Source organism: Leuciscus leuciscus (genome assembly GCF_965113295.1).
Source record: "Leuciscus leuciscus genome assembly, chromosome: 7".
In the NCBI taxonomy this organism is placed as follows: Eukaryota; Metazoa; Chordata; class Actinopteri; order Cypriniformes; family Leuciscidae; genus Leuciscus; species Leuciscus leuciscus.
The window spans coordinates 2474616-2494713 of NC_138731.1; the positions used below are offsets into that span (position 1 = coordinate 2474616).

The following is a 20098-nucleotide window of genomic DNA, read 5'->3' on the forward strand; positions in this document are numbered from 1 at the left end:
CAACATGTGGCATGGTTAATCTGTCGATCAGATGCGTGTGAAAGTCTGTTACTATAGCAACAGTGGAATCCTGCAGAATCAAACTACTTTTGTAATGTCGAGGTCATGAGAAAATTAACTTGTGATAACGAGAAAAGTCCCTAAAGGGAAATTAAATGAGATGAGATAAAAAAAATAAAAAAAATAAAGAGATGGGAAGAAAAATTATTTGGCAATGCTTTTGCGTTTTTTGTTGTTGTTGTTTTTTTGCAAAAAAATTTCAGAGGAACGCAAAAGCATTGACATTATTTTTCCTCTCATCTCAAATTTTTTCCCACCACCATGTCCCCTTAGGGGCTCCGTAGAAAACCACTCTTATTATGTCGTGATCACGAGAAAACTAGAAATAAAAATAATAATCTATGGCCTTTTAGGGCTTCCGTACTAAAACATTTCCAGTATACATTTTTTTTTTTTTTTTCTGGTTGTTACATCTCTATTCCCCAAACTGTACATATTGTTCCCTTATTCCTACATGTAAGTTATAAAAAAGGTACGTTATAATTACTGAAAGGTATGCTGTACATGTGTTTTACTTATGCAGTATTTCACTGGCTGTAATCTAAAGCGTTACTATTTTGTTTCATAAATACTTAAAGTTATTTATTTGATCTATTCTCCCTATAGTGATTGCACAAGTTATTTTAAAAACTGCGGTTGATTTTCTAAATGTTATGATGTTCAACAGGATACCAGGAATGACCTGTATCACAGCTTGGGAAACACTGCTCTACATCAGTTAGTGTGGACTGATTTGACCATAACAAATAAATTAATAAACTTACATTAACTGATAAGTCTATCTCTGTTTTATGTTGTTACCATACAGCAGGTTTTAACATGTATTTCACGTTATTTCTTGTATGTGTTTTTGTATGTAGTCTAAATTTCTATGCACTTTAGTGATTTTAGCCTGTGACCAGGACTTTTATTTTGGTGTGTTGCTGTGATGTCATAAGTCTGCGCCGCGCTACTCTGTTGTGAATCTGCTGAAGAAAGGTTTGTGTTTTTAAGCATTTAAAGTTTTCAAATAGACATAATCTGTTAATGATCCTGCAATACCAGAGCGTATATGACACTCGCTTCTAGTACTAGCAGTTTTATTGCGCTTACATAAAATACAGTTTTAGTTGTAACATAACATACAGTATTGTTCATTTGAAAGGGAAATAAGAAAAGCAAGACAAGGGAAAGTGAGGAAATGTCAGGCAAGAAAAAGCAGTATACAAAGGAAGTGCTAAAAAAGGCAGTTGAGGAAGTGAGAGCAGGAGCTAGCTTGAGGCTGACGTCCAAAAAGTATGGCATCCCACACACCACCCTGCAGGACTACAAAAAGAAGAAATACACACTGAACCCTCATCCTAATTCGGCCCTGACGCCTGCAGAAGAAGATGCACTGATTTCTTTTATATTTTGGATGGCAGACCACGGCTTCCCAGTCACAAGAGCTCTAGTGAAAGTGCTGGCTAGTGGCATCATAAAAGAGAGTGGCAGAGCGGACAGTACCACTGTCAATCTGGAGAAGGGGCCGAGTGATGTCTGGTGGTCCAGATTTAAGGCCCGCCATCCAGAACTCACCTCCCGTACAGCCGATTCCCTGGACAGAGCAAGAGTCCACGGTGCTACTCCAGAGGCCATCGAAGGGTTCTTTCAATTATATGAAGCCTTGTACATCCGTCACAGTTTAGAGGACAAGCCCCATCTCGTCTTCAACTGTGACGAAACTGGCTTTGGGGACAAGCTTAGGTCAAGGGAGAAGGTGCTCTGCCAGACTGGGAGGAAGCATGTTTACCAGCAGCAGCAGACCACCAGGAAGCACATCACAGTGCACTGCTGCGTGAGTGCAGCCGGGGACAGCATCCCACCCTTCATCATCTACCCCGGCTGCCTCCCAAAGAACGCATACAGGCTGGATGGGCCCCCCAACGCCCTCTATGGCATCCAGGAGAAGGGGTACATGGACTCTGAGCTGTTTCTTAAATGGCTCAGGCATTTTGTGCAGTATGCTCCGGAGGAAAGACCAATCATTTTAATCATGGACCAACACGAGACACATGTCTCAAGAGATGTAATCATGTACTGCAGGGAAAATACAATTGAAATCCTCTGCCTCCCTGCCCACACCACACACATCCTACAGCCCCTAGATATTGCTGTCTTTAATCCCCTTAAGACTGGGTTTTCCATCATGGCCTCCAGGATGGGTCTAGTGCGAGGGGATCTTGTGGTGGGGAAGAAGCAGTTTTCTTCCCTGCTAAAAAACGGTCTACCCCACCGCTGTCACTGCACACAACATCAAGGCTGGGTTCAGGAAGGCAGGCATATTCCCTCTGTCCAGGGGGGCTGTGGACACTACCCAGGTAATTTGAACATTAATACAATGATAATTCATCCTCTTAAGTTACTTGTAGTGTTGTTTTTGGCAGCCTGTTTTAATTTTAGTTTTAGTCTTTGTGTCAAGCAGTAATTTTAGTTTTTATTAGTTTTAGTCATGTTCATACTCTTTTTAGTCTAGTCAAGTTTCAGTCGACTAAAAGTCTGAGCATTTTAGTCTTATTTTAGTCAGAAATTATCCATGACTCTTTTTGTCTAGTTTTAGTTGACGAAAACTGATGACATTTAGTCTAGTTTTAGTCAATGAAAATTGTATTTTAGTCTCTTTTTAGTAATGCAATTCTAATTAACCCAGTCAATATAGTGTACCATTATGGACAAATACAGAAAAGTAACGCTCGTCTCATTCGTGGAGGTTGAAAAACAAGTTCTTTGTGACATCCAAGATTTATTGTATTAAAATTTAAATGCAAAAGAAAAGGCATGAGAGTTGGCTGTTTTTGTCAATTTTAAGTTTTCATTTAATATGTTTGCGAGTTTACTATAACTACATGGCTAAATATTTTACCAATTGCTTATAAATCTAGATAGAAGTAATGCATTGAAAAATACGTTGTTTAAATTGTGCTTAAAAGGTCTATTAAAGAGTGTATATGTGTACAAAGAGAATCGCTATGCTGACAAAACTTTATTTTAAATAAAAGTAGCTGATAACTTCTGGATTTGAAATAAAAATAGTGAGTATGTGTTTGTGGTACAGCCGTGGATCAGTTACGCACTGCAAACGCAGCACATGTGAAAGCACTATAGCACGTGCTGCTCCTGCACCGCACACACACTGCACACGGAGTGTGTCTGAGACTTAACTTTGTTTGTTGTCGTTTACGCTAACTCACTGCAGCTGCATCTGCTAAATAACGCCGCGAGTGGGGCTTGAGGAAGTGACATCGCCTGCGTGTGCGCAGTGTGACCTGATGCAGCCCCTGAAGTGACCCACGGGGAACAGAAATACTGAAGAATAATAACGTGACTAAACGAGACGAAATAACGTCATAACATTTCGTCTCGTTTTGGGCAACGAAAATGAAGAGACATTTTAGCATAGTTTTTATTTTGTAAACCACATTTAGTCTCGTTTTTATTCGTCAACAATATCGCATTATACATTTAATTATAGTTATCGTCACATGACCAGCATTTACGTTGCGTCTCGTCTCGTCACGTGATAAAGGTTCGTTGACAACGATATTTAGTCATAATTTTCGTTGACGAAAGCAACACTAGTTACTTGCATTTTTTGTGGTGTGCTAATGAGTTTTAAATATGCTTTATTGTCTTAGGTGGTGCGAGTGGTCCCATCTGCTGATGCCACGCCATCCGTCGCTCCCGTCACTCCCTCAGCCACGCCATCCGTCGCTCCCGTCACTCCCTTAGCCACGCCATCCATCGCTCCCGTCACTCCCTCAGCCACGCCATCCGTCGCTCCCGTCACTCCCTCAGCCACGCCATCCGTCGCTCCCGTCACTCCCTCAGCCACGCCATCCGTCGCTCCCGTCACTCCCTCAGCCACGCCATCCGGTGCACCTGTCACTCCCACACACACATACAGCGATCCCACTACTGACACACAGACATCAGCCACTTCCTCCACCACTCCAACACCTTGCCCCACCTGTAAAAGGGGGATTCCCAAAAATTACCTGGTAGCAGCGGGGGTCATTCCAGAAAGTCTGGCTAATGTCCTCATGAGCCCAGCCTTGGACAGGAGGGAGAAGGTGAGGCGTCGCCTTCCACTGCCAGCCCGCGTCATCACAAGTGATGGGTATGTTTGACTGCTGGAGCAGAAAGAAGCAGAGGAGAAAGAGAAGGAAGAAAAGAAGAGGAAGCGCAAGGAAGATATGGCAAAGAAGAAGGAGAAAAAAAAGACAAGGGCAGGAGGCCGAAAGGCAGAAGAAACAGGCACCACCTCCAACTGAGGAAGATGGGGAACACTGTCTGCAGTAGGGTGGTCCCGCCCGGCTCAGGAGATGGGGCTATAGATGAATGGGTGCAGTGTGACCTTTGACATCTTTGGTTCCACGTTGAGTGCGCAGGGGTGGAGGAAGTGCCAGACGCTGAGTGGTTTTGCCATAAATGTTGTATGTCCACATATTCGAACACACACACACAATGTAAATAGTTTTAAATATTCTTTTTTTAATCAGTTTAGTGTTAAATGTAAATGGTGCACACACACGTTACAACATTCACACACGCGCACAAACACGCTGTTATCCTAATCATTTTATTTTTAAGTTCACGGTTTGCCCATTAATTAGTTACTTTCAATTATTAAATGTTTTAAACAAATGCAAATTGTCTCCCCTCCTTGTTCGTCAGAAAGATATGGTCAAGTTGTTTTATAACGTTTCACGTGGTTCATGCTTAACTCACGTGCCATAATTAACGTAATATCACGACACAATCATGCCTAACCTTAATCGCGTGGTCGTCTAGCTTATTAAGCAGTAGGCTAATTAACAAAAAATTTACTCACCTTTCTTATAGATTTCAATAATATCCTCTTCTGTTAAAATAAATAAACAGCTCACAAATGATCATTTTAAAGTACATTTTTGCAGTTGAAATCAAGGTATGCACTTGTGAGCATCCGAACCCAGGCGGAGGAGGGACTTTACCCCACTTTTCTCAAATACTATTGGTCCAAAAGACATCAATCAAAGAATAGATCCTCCAATGGGAATTTCCCCAGAGAATGAGCACTCACACAAGCTTGTCTGGCTCTCAGCAACAGAGGAGTGGCCGTTGACGTGCGGTGAAAGGTGAAAAGTGTACGTTTATATGGACAGACCCTCGCTCCCTTGATTTTGACCGAGGGAGCGAGTCTACTTCATGTACACTTCAGGCACCCATATGTCCCACAATGCAGTACGATTGTGACGTCACCACAGATCTCATCTAATCACCACCACAACAAACAACTCTATGATATATTAATTATAATTATTTTTTATTTAAAACAACCCAAACACACCTATATACATTTGGATGCTGCATTAAACAAATTCTTAAAGGGGAAAAAAATTTAAATAATAAATAAACTCCACAGCTGATTCTGCAAAGCTTCTGCCAGTAGTGGGCACTCGTGCAGCATAATCAATGACGTACATCCGAGTGAACGAGACGGAGGGAAGTTAGCGAGTGAAGGGCATGACAATTTTGGACTGGAACGCAGCCTACTTTATGTACACTTCAGGCAGCTCCATATACCACAATGCAACACGATTGTGACGTCAACGCATATTGCGTTTAATTTACCCCACCACAAACAACTCTATGACATATAAAAAAATAAAAATTGATATACTTTTTAACCACAATTGTTCGTCTTGTGCTGGTATGCAACGCGCCACGTATTACGTCATCACGTTGGAAAGGTCACGAAAAAAATAAGAAAATAATAATAATAAATTAAAATAAAGATGTCGGACCATTTTCAAGTTGGAAGAGAAAATGCGATGGAATTTTTCGCCCTTCCCTACCTTTTTGCACCGGAGTACACAGACAAATAACTTAGAAAGATGACGTGACGCGTGACCTTTCCAACGTGATGACGCAATGCGTGGCGTGTAGGGTTGCCAACCGTTCCGTATAATACTGAATCGTCCCGTATTTGACACATAAAAGTCTTGTTCCGTATTGAACTGATACGGAACGCACTTTGTTCCGTATTTTTGAGAATCAATTCAGTGCAAATCCATGACAGACACATAGCTTCTAATATATGTACTAATTTCTCCCCCTGTTTGTCTATGATCAGCGTAGCGTTTTTAACATCTTGGAACATCATCAGAGAATGCCCTTTTAATTGGTTGTTTCAGTCATTGTGAGTCACGTATCGTAGCAACGATGACGACAAGTGACAACAGCGGGAAATGTAAAAATGACTACCTCCGAGCAGCCGGCGAAAAAGAAAAGAGCATGGGAAGAATTGAATGGGAAAATGACAAGCCGTGGCTGGAATGCGTGAGGGACAATGAATACAAGGCCAATTGTACCATATGCCGTCGCGTTTTTTCTGTTTGTCACGGCGGAGTGTGTGATATTAAGCAGCACGCATCAGGAGATAATCACAAGAGGAGCGAGAGGCTGCGGGCACAGGAGGGAGCGATGTCAAGGTTCCTTGTCCGTCAGACGTCTCCAGAGGCTGATATGGTAGGCTATGTAATCATTTGGATTTTTAAAACTCAAATATAGTTGATAAGAAAGTGATTATATTAAAAGAGATAGTACGGGTTTAGCCTAACATAACATTCCATATACATCTCCCCAGTGTTCCCCCTTGTTGTGTTCCTGTCTCCCGCTCCCTCATAATGTGTCAATCATTTCTGATGGGTCGCTTAATAAGGTATCTGGAGGAGGGAAATAATTATGGATTTAGATAGCTCAAGCTTTAAAAAAGGGTGGGGTCTTTGAAGGGGGTTCAAAGATTAGCAAAGTTTATTCAAATGACACTTGAAATTTGTTTTTGACACTTTAAAGGGCTATATTTCAATATAGGCTATCTATTTTCTTCTGTATGGCTTAAGCTAATACTTAGGTAGGCCTAACCTAAAATAGGCCTATGTATAAACCACACACACACACGCACAGAGAGAGATAGACTTTTACAGACATTCAGTCCAACAGTCCAACCACCAAATAGTTCATATAACTAAGCCTACTCACAAAGCATATGCTTACAAATAGTGAAATTGTATATCTCTTTCTTTAGGTCACTGCTGCTGAGCTAGCACATGTATATCATACAGTGAACCACAATTTTAGCTACAATAGTTCGGACTGTGGGCTTAAGCTCTGTCACCGAACACGGCACTAGCAGAGGCTAGTCACCGAAGACGGCACAGAAAGCAGAGGCACTAGTCACAGAAGTCCTTGCCCCAAAGGCAGTACAGGAGGTGATCAACAAATTAAAAAGTGCTGAGAATCCACGGCCATTCGCTAATCAAACTGATGCTTCTAACAAGGGCAATTGCAAGATGTTTCCCTTGGCTGTACAGTTTTTCACTGCAGAGAGCGGGGTCATGAACAAGTTGATAGATTTTGTTGAAAATCCAGATGAATCTGCTGAGGGAATAGTCACTACAATTCTGAGCTCTCTTGGAAACCTGGGCCTGACTTTGGATCATGTGTCTGCATTCAGTGCGGACAATGCAAATGTCAATTATGGAATCCACAATTCAGTATTCTCAAAATTAAAAAGTTCCAACAGTGATCTCCTCAGAGGCAACTGCCATGCACATATTGTCCATAATACCATAAAGTATGCCCTGGATCAGCTCTCAGTCGACATAGAAAATGTAGTTCGGAAGGTCTACAGTTTCTTTTCCATCTCTGCAAAAAGGAGAGAGTCCCTGAAGGAGTTTTGTGCCTTTTGTGATGTCGAGTTCCATGAAGTCATGTGCCATGTGGTGACCAGATGGCTGTCACTCAACCCTGCAATCAGTCGCCTGCTCCAGAACTGGACTGCTCTCAAGTCCTGTTTCATTAGCATGGGTGTTGACTGTCCAAGGCACCTGCAAACATTGCTGAAATTAACAAGCGATGCTGCTGGCGTTGAGGACGACGAGCCTGATCTTGTGGAGGTGTATCTCCTCTTTTGTAACAACATCCTGACCCTCTTTGAAGAAGTGGTCAAAAAGCTGGAGAGGAATGACACCACATCAGCTGACCTCTATGCCATCATGCACTCTTTTCTGACAAAACTATCTCAGAGAAGAGATGATGGGTTCTGTGGCTACCTAACTAAACAAAAGCTTCAGCGTCTTTCTGATTGAAATGGTTCAATTTTTCAGAAGACAACTGGCTTTTCCATCTACAGCCCCTCTCTCTGACATCTGGGAGGATCTCTTATGATGGCATGGAGAAGATCATTGAGCAGCTTCACCTGGTTAGCAGGCAAAACATCTCCATGGATATGCTTTATGATGAGTGTGTTACTGCCAACAACATTCTAAAGAATCTCACAGAGCATGATGACTGGGTGTCCAAGGGAACAGCAGAGAAGTGGATGGCAGTTCTACAGGCAGCTGATCTCACAAACATCCTTGCTGTGGTGTCCTTTGTCCTCAGCATCCCATCTTCCACTGGGTATGTGGAGAGGGTGTTCTCGGCAATGAAAAATAAATGGTCAGATGTACGAAACAAATGTTCAGTTGGACTAATAAAAAGTGAGCTGATCATCACTCTGAATTATGAGATGTCTTGTACAGAGTTCTACAGTGCAGCTCTACAGGACAAACAACTACTCGCTGCTGCAAGAAATCAAAAAAAAGTACACATGGAAAAAAATAGCTGCACAATGTGTCTGGAGGTTTATTTGTTTCTGTGAGATTTTCCATGTGCATACATGCATAAATACAGGTGTTGTATTGCTTGAATGCAGTATTTGAGTGCAATTCAGAATCGGAACATTCAGAATATAATCCAGTTCCATCTGGTTGGAAGTCGGAGTCACACCGGTATGGAGACGAGTTTGTTGAGGATCAGTGCTGATGGCTGTCGTGTCGATGAGGCCTTCACAGGGCTGATGAGGCTGGCATTTCAGGGATGCGCTGTCGTCGCGTCCAGGCGTAGGTCCACCATCAGATCTGGATACGGCCTGGATCCGGCGGACTGCGGTAAACCTCTGTATAAACAGAGAGACTAATATTAGCGTAGACGCCATTCTTCTTATGATGTAACGAGTACATCAGGATTTATGGGAAGTGTTCCCGGTTGCGGCTGACCTAATCTATGCAGCCTAACATTGAATTATAGAAGTCTATAATGTGTTATGTGTATGCTAGGTCAAAGAGATGCGTTTTTAGTCTAGCTTTGAACTGACAGAGTGTGTCTGCTTCCCGGACAATGTTAGGAAGACTGTCCCAGAGTTTTGGTGCTAAATAGGAGAAGGATCTACCGCCAGCAGTCGATTTCGATATTCTAGGTTCCGGCCAGTTGATAATACCTAGATTATCAATACCTTATATTCTGAATGTTCCGATCAAATCTGACTTCTGACCTGTAATGCTGCCTGGATCATAATCATACAGTGTTTGCTCGTTGGCCAGAGGAGAACTGAGAGACTGAGCCTGGGTTCTCCCAAGGTTTTTTTCTCCATTCTGTCACTGATGGAGTTTTAGTTCCTTGCTACTGTTGCCTTGGCTTTTGGCTTGCTTAGTTGGGGACATTTAATATTTAACAATATTATTGAGCTGCCTTACTTACGGTGGACGATGACGCAATTTTCATCTAGAAACAAACTTTGTTGTATTATTTTCATGTTATCACTGTGAAGCTGCTTTGATGCAATCTGTATTGTAAAAAGCGCTATATAAATAAAGGTGACTTGACTTCACACACACACACTCTTCTCAAACAGCATCCCAAAAAAATGTAATGAGATGAGATAAGGAAAAAAAAATGAGATGGGAAGAAAAATTATTTGTCAATGCTTTTGCGTTTTTTTTGCAAACGTTTTTCAGGGGAACGCAAAAGCATTGATATTATTTTTCCTCTCATCTCAAATTTTTTCCCACCACCATGTCCCCTTAGGGGCTCTGTAGAAAACCACTCTTATTATGTCGTGATCACAAGAAAACAAGAAATAAAAAAATAATAATCTATGGCCATTTAGGGCTTCTGTACTATTTCCAGTAAATGTTTAGTTTTCCTGGTTGTTACATCTCTTTTCCCCAAACTGTACATTTTGTTCCCTTATTCCTACATGTAAGTTATAAAAAGGATCGTTATAATTACTGAAAGGTACGCTGTACATGTGTTTTACTTATGCAGTATTTTTCTGGCTGTAATCTAAAGCATTACTATTTTGTTTCATAAATACTTAAAGTTTTTTATTTGATCTATTCTCCCTATAGTGATTGCACAAGTTATTTTAAAAACTGCGGTTGATTTTCTAAATGTTATGATGTTCAACAGGATACCAGGAATGACCTGTATCACAGCTTGGGAAACACTGCTCTACATCAGTTAGTGTGGACTGATTTGACCATAACAAATAAATGAATAAACTTGCATTAAACGATAAGTCTATCTCTGTTTTATGTTGTTACCATACAGCAGGTATTTTAACATGTATTTCACGTTACTTCTTGTATGTGTTTTTGTATATAGTCTACATTTCCATGCACTTTAGTGATTTTAGCCTGTGACCAGGACTTTTATTTTGGTGTGTTGCTGTGACGTCATAAGTCTGCGCCACGCTACGCTACGCTGGTCTGTTGTGAATCTGCTGAAGAAAGGTTTGTGTTTTTAAGCATTTAAAGTTTTCAAATAGACATAATTTGTTAATTATCCTGCAATACCAGAGCGTATATGACACTCGTTTTTAGTACTAGCAGTTTTATAGCACTTACTGTATTTGTCTTATTTATTTTCAGTAACGATTTACTCTTTTAATTGATTCAATTTAATTTATATATTCTCCTTATCAAAAACATAACCGTAACCCTATTGATATATTTAACCCAATTTGTATAATTATATGAGCCCATATATTCTGGTTTAAAATGAAGTTTTGATGGAAAGAAAGGCAGATAAGCTATTACCTGTCTATGGCTGTGTCCCACTCCACTTTTAGACACGCACTTGCGAACTTCCCTAAGCACTTTCCCTCGGGGGAATCCCTGCCGCCATTTTGAAGTGCGTTCCACCTGGTGTAGTGGACCAGGGACGTTTATATGGACAGACCCTCGCTCCCTTGATTTTGACAGAGGGAGCGAGTCTACTTCATATACTTCAGGCACCCATATGTCCCACAATGCAGTACGATTGTGACGTCCCCACAGATCTCATCTAATCACCACCACAACAAACAATTCTATGATATATGAATTATATATTTTTTCAATTTAAAACAATCCAAACACACCTATATACATTTGGATACTGCAACAAATTCTTAAAGGAGAAAAAAAATGTAAATAATAAATCAACTCCACAGCTGATTCGATTGCAAAGCTTCCATCAGTAGTGTATGATGTACATCCGAGTGAACGAGACGGAGGGAAGTTAGCGAGTGTAGGGCATGACAATTTTAGACTGGGACTATGAGTGAGATTTGTGCTTCATTAGCCGCTGTGCTTCTCATCTTGTGTGTGACCGACTTAAAGAGATAGTTTCCCCAAAAATGACATATTCTTTAAAAATGTCTTTAAAAACGTCCTCTAGCGTATGTGTACAGTCGAACGCATGGTCTTTCAAAGGATTCTGCATTAGTGTGTGTGTGAACACAGGCGGTCGACACATGCGCTCTAGAAAGTTTCATCTTTGTCCAGTGTCTGCGCTATTTCTCTCCAGAAGTAATGAGTGGTAATAATGTCTCAAAAACTGCCACTAGAGCACATAAAGTCAAATATATATTAAAATGAATATAGCTAAAATATATTTTTAATAAAGTGCAAATAAATACACGTTTAAAAATAAACTGAATTTTCACCTCAAGTATATTTAGCTAAAATACATTTTAAAGCGTGTTAAAAGTTGTATTGTAAAAATAGGTAAAAGCATGATGCAAATATACTTTAAAAAATATTTAAATATAGTAGCCTACAATTTTTGTTAGTAAATTTGCAATGTACTATTGAAAAAGTGGATATATTTCATATACAATAAAGTATACTTTTTTTGGAACATGCGTGAAGTCCACCCTAGTGAAAAAAAGTATACCTTAAGCGCATGTGTCGACCGCCTGTGTTCACACACACTAATATGCAGTATACTTTGAAAGACGATGCGTTCGACTGTACACGTACGCTAGTGTCCGCGTCAAAAACGAAGTGTACTTTGGGCTTAATGTGGAAAGATAAAACTGAAACTGCAGACTCTGGTATTGCAGGATTAGGCTATACGATTGTGACCTTCATCTGCTGGCCGAAATGGTGTAAATGCAGTGGAAACACAAACACACTTTTACAAACCAACTGTAATGTTTTCATGAAAGGTTTATCTATGTGTGACCTGTGCTAGTTAAATGAGCCGGAATGCGCACAGGCTAATTTTGAGCTACAGGTAAAACAAGTGAATTTGTCGATTTTGAGGTTTTCACAGAAATTAGTTCATTAATCCCTCATCCCAATGCTCCAAATAGTAATTAAACATCTAAAAGTATCTTTATTTGTGTGTTTTCTGAGAGGAGTACCTGTCCTTTGTCCATGAGAAATGTCACTTCTTGACTGGCGCTTCCCCTCAGCTCAAGTTTGGTATTGTTGTAAAGCGCAGTATTCCTACTTTGTGAATATTTATAGTGAATTCTCAATGGCATGTATTCTTTTATCAATTTGTAGTTCTCTGTGATATTTGTCTAGTCAGTTGATTTAAGTCCATTAACAGAGACTTACTGTGGATTTATTTTTCTTTCTGTTAATTATTCTCATCTTAAACATGATAAATTGTCCAAACACACAGGAAAACTCCAGGAGACACATCTGAGATCCACGACACTATTATAAAGATGGCGTTTATTAAACAGGAGAGTGAAGACATAAAGATTGTAGAAGTGTACAGCTTGAAACCCAAAGATGCTGAACAACAAACAGGTTAGTTTCATTCTCTTCTTTTTATCCTTAAATGTCGGCCTCTACAGAAATGAATGATATTTCTGAAGAATGTCAAATGAGTGTCCTAATTAAAGTGGTTTTATTTGACATGGAGCAGATCTTCTCATGTGGACAGACAGGTTTGTTGAGGTCACATGACCAGACTAATACTAATGCTGCTTCAAGAGCCTCTGAGAAACTCCTACTTTCATGTTGGACCTTCAATATTACGACGTGTAGCACATTAAAGGCACACTAGGTTAGATTTTTGGATTAAAATATCCAAAAACCACTAGAACAATGTTATATATTTTGTTGATTTGTGTACTTGCATTATCCCACATTTTTCTACAAATGTTTAAATCCAGAGAAATAAGCAGTTTTAATAAGGACACGGACCGTGTTCGTGCGTCGCCTATCAATGACATCATACCCGCGGTACCCTCGTTTTATTCTGTAGAAACCATGGAAACACCAAAGACGCTTTAATATATTTTGTCTTTTATTAGACAGGTGAGCAACTGTTTGGATATATTCACAGAGAGAAAACTAATCATTGTTATACAGCTCAACATAGTTAGTCTTTTTGTTTAAATCTTGCTTTCTTGATTAACAGCGAGTACCATTTTTTACGTTATTAAATCTTTGATACATTACTGGTCATCCATGAATATAGTTTCTGCCCGAGTCCATCGTATTCTCCACCGGCTGTAGAGGTGAAGACAACAACTCCCATGATTCCACGAAATCAAGGCGTCATCAGTGTCATCAAGCTACGCCTTTGTTTTGAATAAACGACCTCTAGTGGCGAAAAGTTACATAGTGTGGCTTTAAATTAGGAAAATAATATGGAAGTAGCCTAAACAAAAACATTATTCTGTGTAACATTAAACCCCATATCTAGTATCTAACAATAATATTAATTTGCATAAATAAAACCGTGAAATCTTAGTAATTTACATTTGTTATTTATGAGTGTCAAACTTAGATTAGAAACTTAGGACTTGCTGCAGTGGACACCATTTATAATGTACAAACTCCTCAAAACTCACTCTGATCAATTACAACTTTTAAAAGAAAATAAGATTGTAAAACATTGGGTGGCAGTGGGAGAGTAAATCAAAGTTTCAAATTTGTGCTCATGCAGGCTAACAATATTCAGAACCTCATGAAATTCAGAGGGTCAAAAACTTAGTATTCAATTATATTACAAACAGTAGTAAACATTCATTGAGTCAAAGCAATAAATTAGTCACATGTCAAAAACATGTCACCAACACAAACCAAACTTCCAGTCTCAGCCACAGCTACAGTGTTTGAGGGCGGGGCAAAGCAGATGCTTTTCAGCCACAACCAATGGGCTGAGATTATGCAAATTAGTTATTAACCTACGCTGGTTCATCAGGAAGTGAGACTGGAATTACTGACTTGTTTCGGGCAGTTTGATTTTTTTTTTTTCGTCCCAATCAGCTCCCTAGTTCAGTAGTCAGGGCACTGATCAGGGAGTCGGACATTTTAAGGGCTGTCTCAATCGCAGAATCCTTACAGGGCACTGAAACATTAGCTTCCATCGATGCTCACTGTGTTCCGAAGTGCAAAACTTAAATCACGTGAGCCAACTCACTACACATAATGACACGTGAAAGTGTGGTTTAAATGCCCCGCCCCCAGCTGAACTGGAAGTTTTGATTGGTTTTGCACCCGAGTCGGACATGTCTGTTGTTGCCCCCGCAGTAGTTTGAAAAGTGCCTGTCAAATGCCACCTCGCCCTGTTGCTCCGTTGGCATCTTTCTCTTTGATTGGTTCACGTTTGTGCACCTGCACAGACAAATGGCATTTCGGCCAAAACAAGCGAGCCGACTACCTTTTTAGTAAAATATTTCTCCTTCAAGAATGAAGATCATCTCCTCGCTGACTCTGTGCTTCTGCTCGGCGGCTCTTCGGCCAATCTCTAAGAGCAAAAAAAACAGTACATTTTTAACAACGTTGGCTCATGCATGGCTCCTCTGCTTTCCTCGAACGAGGACACAGGGTGCATCGCTTGCCTGGGCGAGTAGTTGTGCACGGCAAGCACAACTCACAATTTCTTCAGGAAATGTACAACCTCACCCTGCATGCCACTAAGACTACGGCCCATGCGATTGGTTGAGCCATGGCCAACTTGGCCATGAATTTGGCGAAATTTGACGGAGATCACTGATCACTGAAAAGACAGCTCTCCTTAGCTGTGTCCGAAACTGCTCACTCGTTCACTCATTCACTAATCCCTATATAGTGTATGGCATTTGAGTGCACTATATCTGCAAGGAGTGAACGAGATGAAGTGAGTGAATTCGGACGCTGACGTTTACACTGTGCGTCGGAGCTGGAGCTGCCGCAGAAACGGAAAATAACAATCAAAATGACTTTATTTTGTAATTATATAGACCTCCGTGCCAGCTTTGTAGTTTCATCGATTGAAATTGTTAGAAGCTCTCACGCTCATAGATGACGTGGTCGTTGAGCGCCCTCAGGTGACCGTTAGGGTTACATTCAAATGAATGCGTTACCCTTCAGATGATTAACGAATATTTTTAAATCATCCACCAAATGATCATCTCGTCCTTACAGTTTAACGAATTAACAACAATGCCACAAATTACTTAAACACCTGACTTATGTTTGCTTATGTTTGGTGTTTGCTTCGGTGCTGTAAGCTCCGTCTTAGCCTCGAATTTCCTTGTTTTGAACCATCATTTACTACAATTTCTAGTTGTTTATACTACTACTAAATACAGCTTACCCAACATCTCAGATTAACCTGACATCGCTAGCTTCCGTTACTACTAGCACAACACGCTAGTAATTCGCTAGCCTGTTAACGCCCCACCCGTGCGCTCAGCTATTTTTATTTATTTATTTTTCTCTCGCGCCTTTGAGTTCATAAAAGCTCAGGTGAGTAAGAAACACTCAACAAACATGGTGAGTAATGTCTTGTCCTGTTATTATCATGCGTCGCGTCTGAACGCGTTGTTGTTTTTGGAGCTCTATCGATTTGATTTATAATTCTTGATTTTTCTCTTTAAACTCGCTTACAACGAACATTTTCTACTTTTCCTCACTGAGAAGCACTACTGCTCAAACCTCATAGTTACAACGCGGACTGTTGAGCAGACGCGTCTCAAGCCTATTAGTGATCCAACGCTGCATACTCTTAAAGGTTACGTCCGTGGATCACGGCTGAACGCGTCTTCTCCACACTCACTTACAAACAAACATTTTTTTTTCGCCTATCGTGCGTCTACTCTACACCCCTACCACAAAAAAAAAAAAAAAAAAAACGGATTATATCCAAGACTTCAGTCATAAATTAGTATTAATATTGATAGCATCACTGGTAGCTTCGTTGCTAACTCACTGTCCATCTGTTAAAATGGCGAATATATCAGATGTAAGTAGTCTACCGCTTGGTGCAGGTGAGGACACATTTGAGCTTCACGCACTGCAGTCTGAGCTGGAAGCTGTTGAGAAACAGATCCACGACCTTTTATTGAGACAGGCCGAGCTGAGAGACCGGTGTTTGGCTCTTGAAACATCACGTGCCGATGCACACAAATCAGTGTTTAACGTTACTAACCCGCTGACTCCGACCGCGTCTACTCCATGCGTTCCTCAGCATCGGTCGCAATCAGCCATGGTCTCGTTCACTCCGGCTCCAACACGCCACCACGAAGCCTGGGTGGTTCCGCAGCGGAAGACGCGAGTCAGGCTTAGACCAAGACTTTCTCCGACCCTCCCGGTTTTCGAGTTATCCACACAAAACCACTTTTCCCCTCTACGCGAAACAGAACGCGATGCTGTGATCATCGGCGATTCCATCGTTCGGCACGTACACGCTACGTTAGGTAAAAGTAAGGTGCACAGTCACTGCTTTCCTGGTGCTCGTGTTTCTGAAATCGCTGCTCGCGTTCCCGAGATCCTGAACGGTGACGAGCGCGTCGGAACTGTGGTCCTGCACGCGGGAGTGAACGACATCAGGCTGCGCCAGACGGAGATTCTGAAGAAAGACTTCAGGAATCTGATCGATACGGTACGCAGCACATCGCCTGAAACAACGATCATTGTGTCAGGACCGCTTCCCACGTACCGACTAGGGCATGAAAAGTTCCGCAGATTATTTGCGCTAAATGAATGGTTAATGTCATGGTGCAATGAGCAGAAACTGCTCTTTGTAAATAATTGGAATCTGTTTTGGGAGCGTCCTAGGCTTTTACGTGCTGATGGCTTAAACCCAAGCAGATTCGGAGCGGATCTTCTGTCGGATAACATCCAAAATGTTAAATACCCATTGACTAGTAACCAGAAGTCCAAATCATAGTCTCTGCTGCACCAATTTAACTGATATAAATACTAGTGTAGAACATTGCATAGAAACCGTGTCTATTCCTCGTTTAGTGAGATCAAATAATAAATCTACTGCAGGATCTAGGAAAAATCTAATTGTTATTAAAACAGAAAATGTTGCTATTAGTAAACAAAAACTATTTCTAAAGCTAGGTCTTCTAAACATTAGATCACTCACACCCAAGGCAGTTATTGTAAATGAAATAGTCACAGATAATAGCTTCGATGTACTTTGCCTTACTGAAACCTGGCTTAAACCAAATGATTATTTCGGTATTAATGAGTCTACTCCTCCTGGATACTGTTATAAGCATGAGCCCCGTCTGATTGGTCGTGGCGGAGGTGTTGCAACCATCTATAGAGATATTCTCAATGTTACTCAGAAAACGGGTTATAAGTTTATTTCATTTGAAGTACTTGTACTAAATGTTACGCTCTTAGATGTTAGAAAAACATCCCTATTATCTCTAGCCTTGGCTACCGTATATAGACCGCCAGGGCCTTACGCTGATTTCCTTAAAGAGTTTGCAGATTTTCTCTCAGACCTATTAGTCAATGTCGATAAAGCATTAATTGTTGGAGATTTTAACATACACGTAGATAATCCAAATGATGCATTAGGAGCTGCGTTTACAGATTTATTAAATTAATTTGGGGTCAAGCAAAACGTCACCGGACCAACACATCGTCTTAATCATACACTCGATTTAATTATATCACATGGAACCGATCCAACCGATATAGATATCATTCCACAAAGTGATGAAGTCACTGATCACTACATGGTAACTTGCATATTACGTACTGCTGTAATATGTCATGCGGCGTCGCGTTATCAACCAGGCAGAACAATCCTCCCATCCACCATAGATAATCAAATTGCTTATCTAATCTGTCTCAGCTGCTGCCTGAACCCAAACAAACAGATGAACTAGAAGAACTAACTAGCACTATGAGCACCATTCTCTCTAGAACATTGGATGTGGTTGCACCTATTAAATTAAAAAAGGTCAGAGAGAAAAATAAAGCACCATGGTACAATAATACTACGCATGTTTTAAAGAGAGAAACCCGTATTTTAGAGCGTAAATGGAAACAAACTAATTTAGAGGTCTTTAGAATCGCGTGGAAAGACAGTATGTCACGTTATAAAAAGGCCCTAAAAGCGGCCAGGGCTGAGCACCTCCGCAAACTAATAGAAAACAACCAAAACAATCCAAGGTTTTTATTTAACACCGTGGCTAGACTAACAAATAAACAGACGTCACCCGAACAAAATATCCCGTTACAGTTCAGTAGTAATGATTTCATGAACTTCTTCACTGAGAAAATAGAAAGCATCAGAACCACAATTGTAAACGTTCAATCTTCAATCGCGCCTTATAATTCAGCTTCAATTATCACCCCGCAAGAACAATTACAGTGCTTTACAACTATAGAACAAAAAGAGTTAAATAAACTTATCACTTCATCTAAAACAACAACATGTTTATTAGATCCTATACCAACTAAACTACTGAAAGAAGTGTTACCTGTAGTGGAAGAGCCTCTCCTCAATATTATTAACTCATCTTTATCTTTAGGTCATGTTCCAAGAACATTTAAACTGGCAGTTATAAAACCTCTCATTAAGAAACCACAATTAGATCATAATAATCTAGCAAATTATAGACCCATTTCAAATCTTCCATTTATGTCTAAAATATTAGAAAAAGTGGTGTCCGCTCAACTGGGCTCTTTCTTGCAACAAAATGATATCTATGAAAAGTTTCAGTCTGGATTCAGACCGCATCATAGCACTGAAACTGCGCTCGTTAAAATCACAAATGATTTACTTTTAGCTTCTGACCAAGGCTGTATCTCAATACTAGTTTTACTTGATCTTAGTGCTGCGTTCGATACTATAGATCACACAATACTCTTAGATCGACTACAAAATTATACTGGTGTTCAAGGACAAGCACTAAGCTGGTTCAAATCATACCTTTCTGACCGCTACCATTTTGTCTATTTAAATGGAGAAAAATCGATCATAACTCCAGTAAACTATGGAGTGCCGCAGGGATCTGTGCTAGGCCCTCTGTTATTCTCAATATATATGATGCCACTTGGAAATATTATAAGGAAACATGGAATTAGTTTCCATTGTTATGCTGATGACACTCAAATATATATTTCATCACGGCCGGATGAAAACGCTAAATTTTCCAAATTGACAGAGTGTGTTAAAGATATAAAAGATTGGATGACGCGTAATTTTCTTTTATTAAATCCAGACAAGACAGAGGTAATACTTATCGGTTTTAATACTTAAAAAACCGCCCACAAAACCTCGCACAATACAACTTTAACATCATAGGATGTCCTGTTACTTTATCCTCTACAGTAAAAGACCTGGGTGTTATACTCGATTGCAACCTGTCTTTTGAAAATCATATTTCATATGTTACAAAAACAGCCTTTTTCCACCTTAGAAACATTGCTAAGCTACGTAATATGCTATCAGTTTCTGATGCAGAAAAGTTAGTTCATGCATTCATGACCTCGAGACTGGATTACTGTAATGCTTTATTAGCTGGTTGTCCTGCATCCTCAATAAACAAGCTACAGTTAGTCCAAAATGCCGCCGCTAGAGTTCTTACGAGATCAAGAAAATATGATCATATAACACCGATTTTATCATCACTGCATTGGTTACCTATAAAGCTCCGTATTAATTATAAGGTATTGCTACTGACTTATAA

At 40.3% G+C, this 20098-nt stretch overlaps 1 protein-coding gene across 4 annotated transcripts in view; it reads left to right on the top strand.

Annotated features, from left to right (window-relative positions):
• Nucleotides 1-973: 973 nt before the first annotated feature.
• Nucleotides 974-20098, top strand: part of LOC309503393 (tigger transposable element-derived protein 1-like) — an 85841-nt gene continuing 66716 nt past the window's right edge. The window contains exons 1-3 of one of the 4 annotated variants that reach the window (XM_082176211.1): nucleotides 1047-7945; nucleotides 8232-10676; nucleotides 12841-12971. In XM_082176211.1, the coding sequence (XP_082032337.1) occupies nucleotides 12887-12971 (85 nt within the window). In that variant the 5' untranslated portion in view covers nucleotides 1047-7945; nucleotides 8232-10676; nucleotides 12841-12886. The other 3 variants (XM_082176210.1, XM_082176208.1, XM_082176209.1) reach the window with 3 other exon arrangements.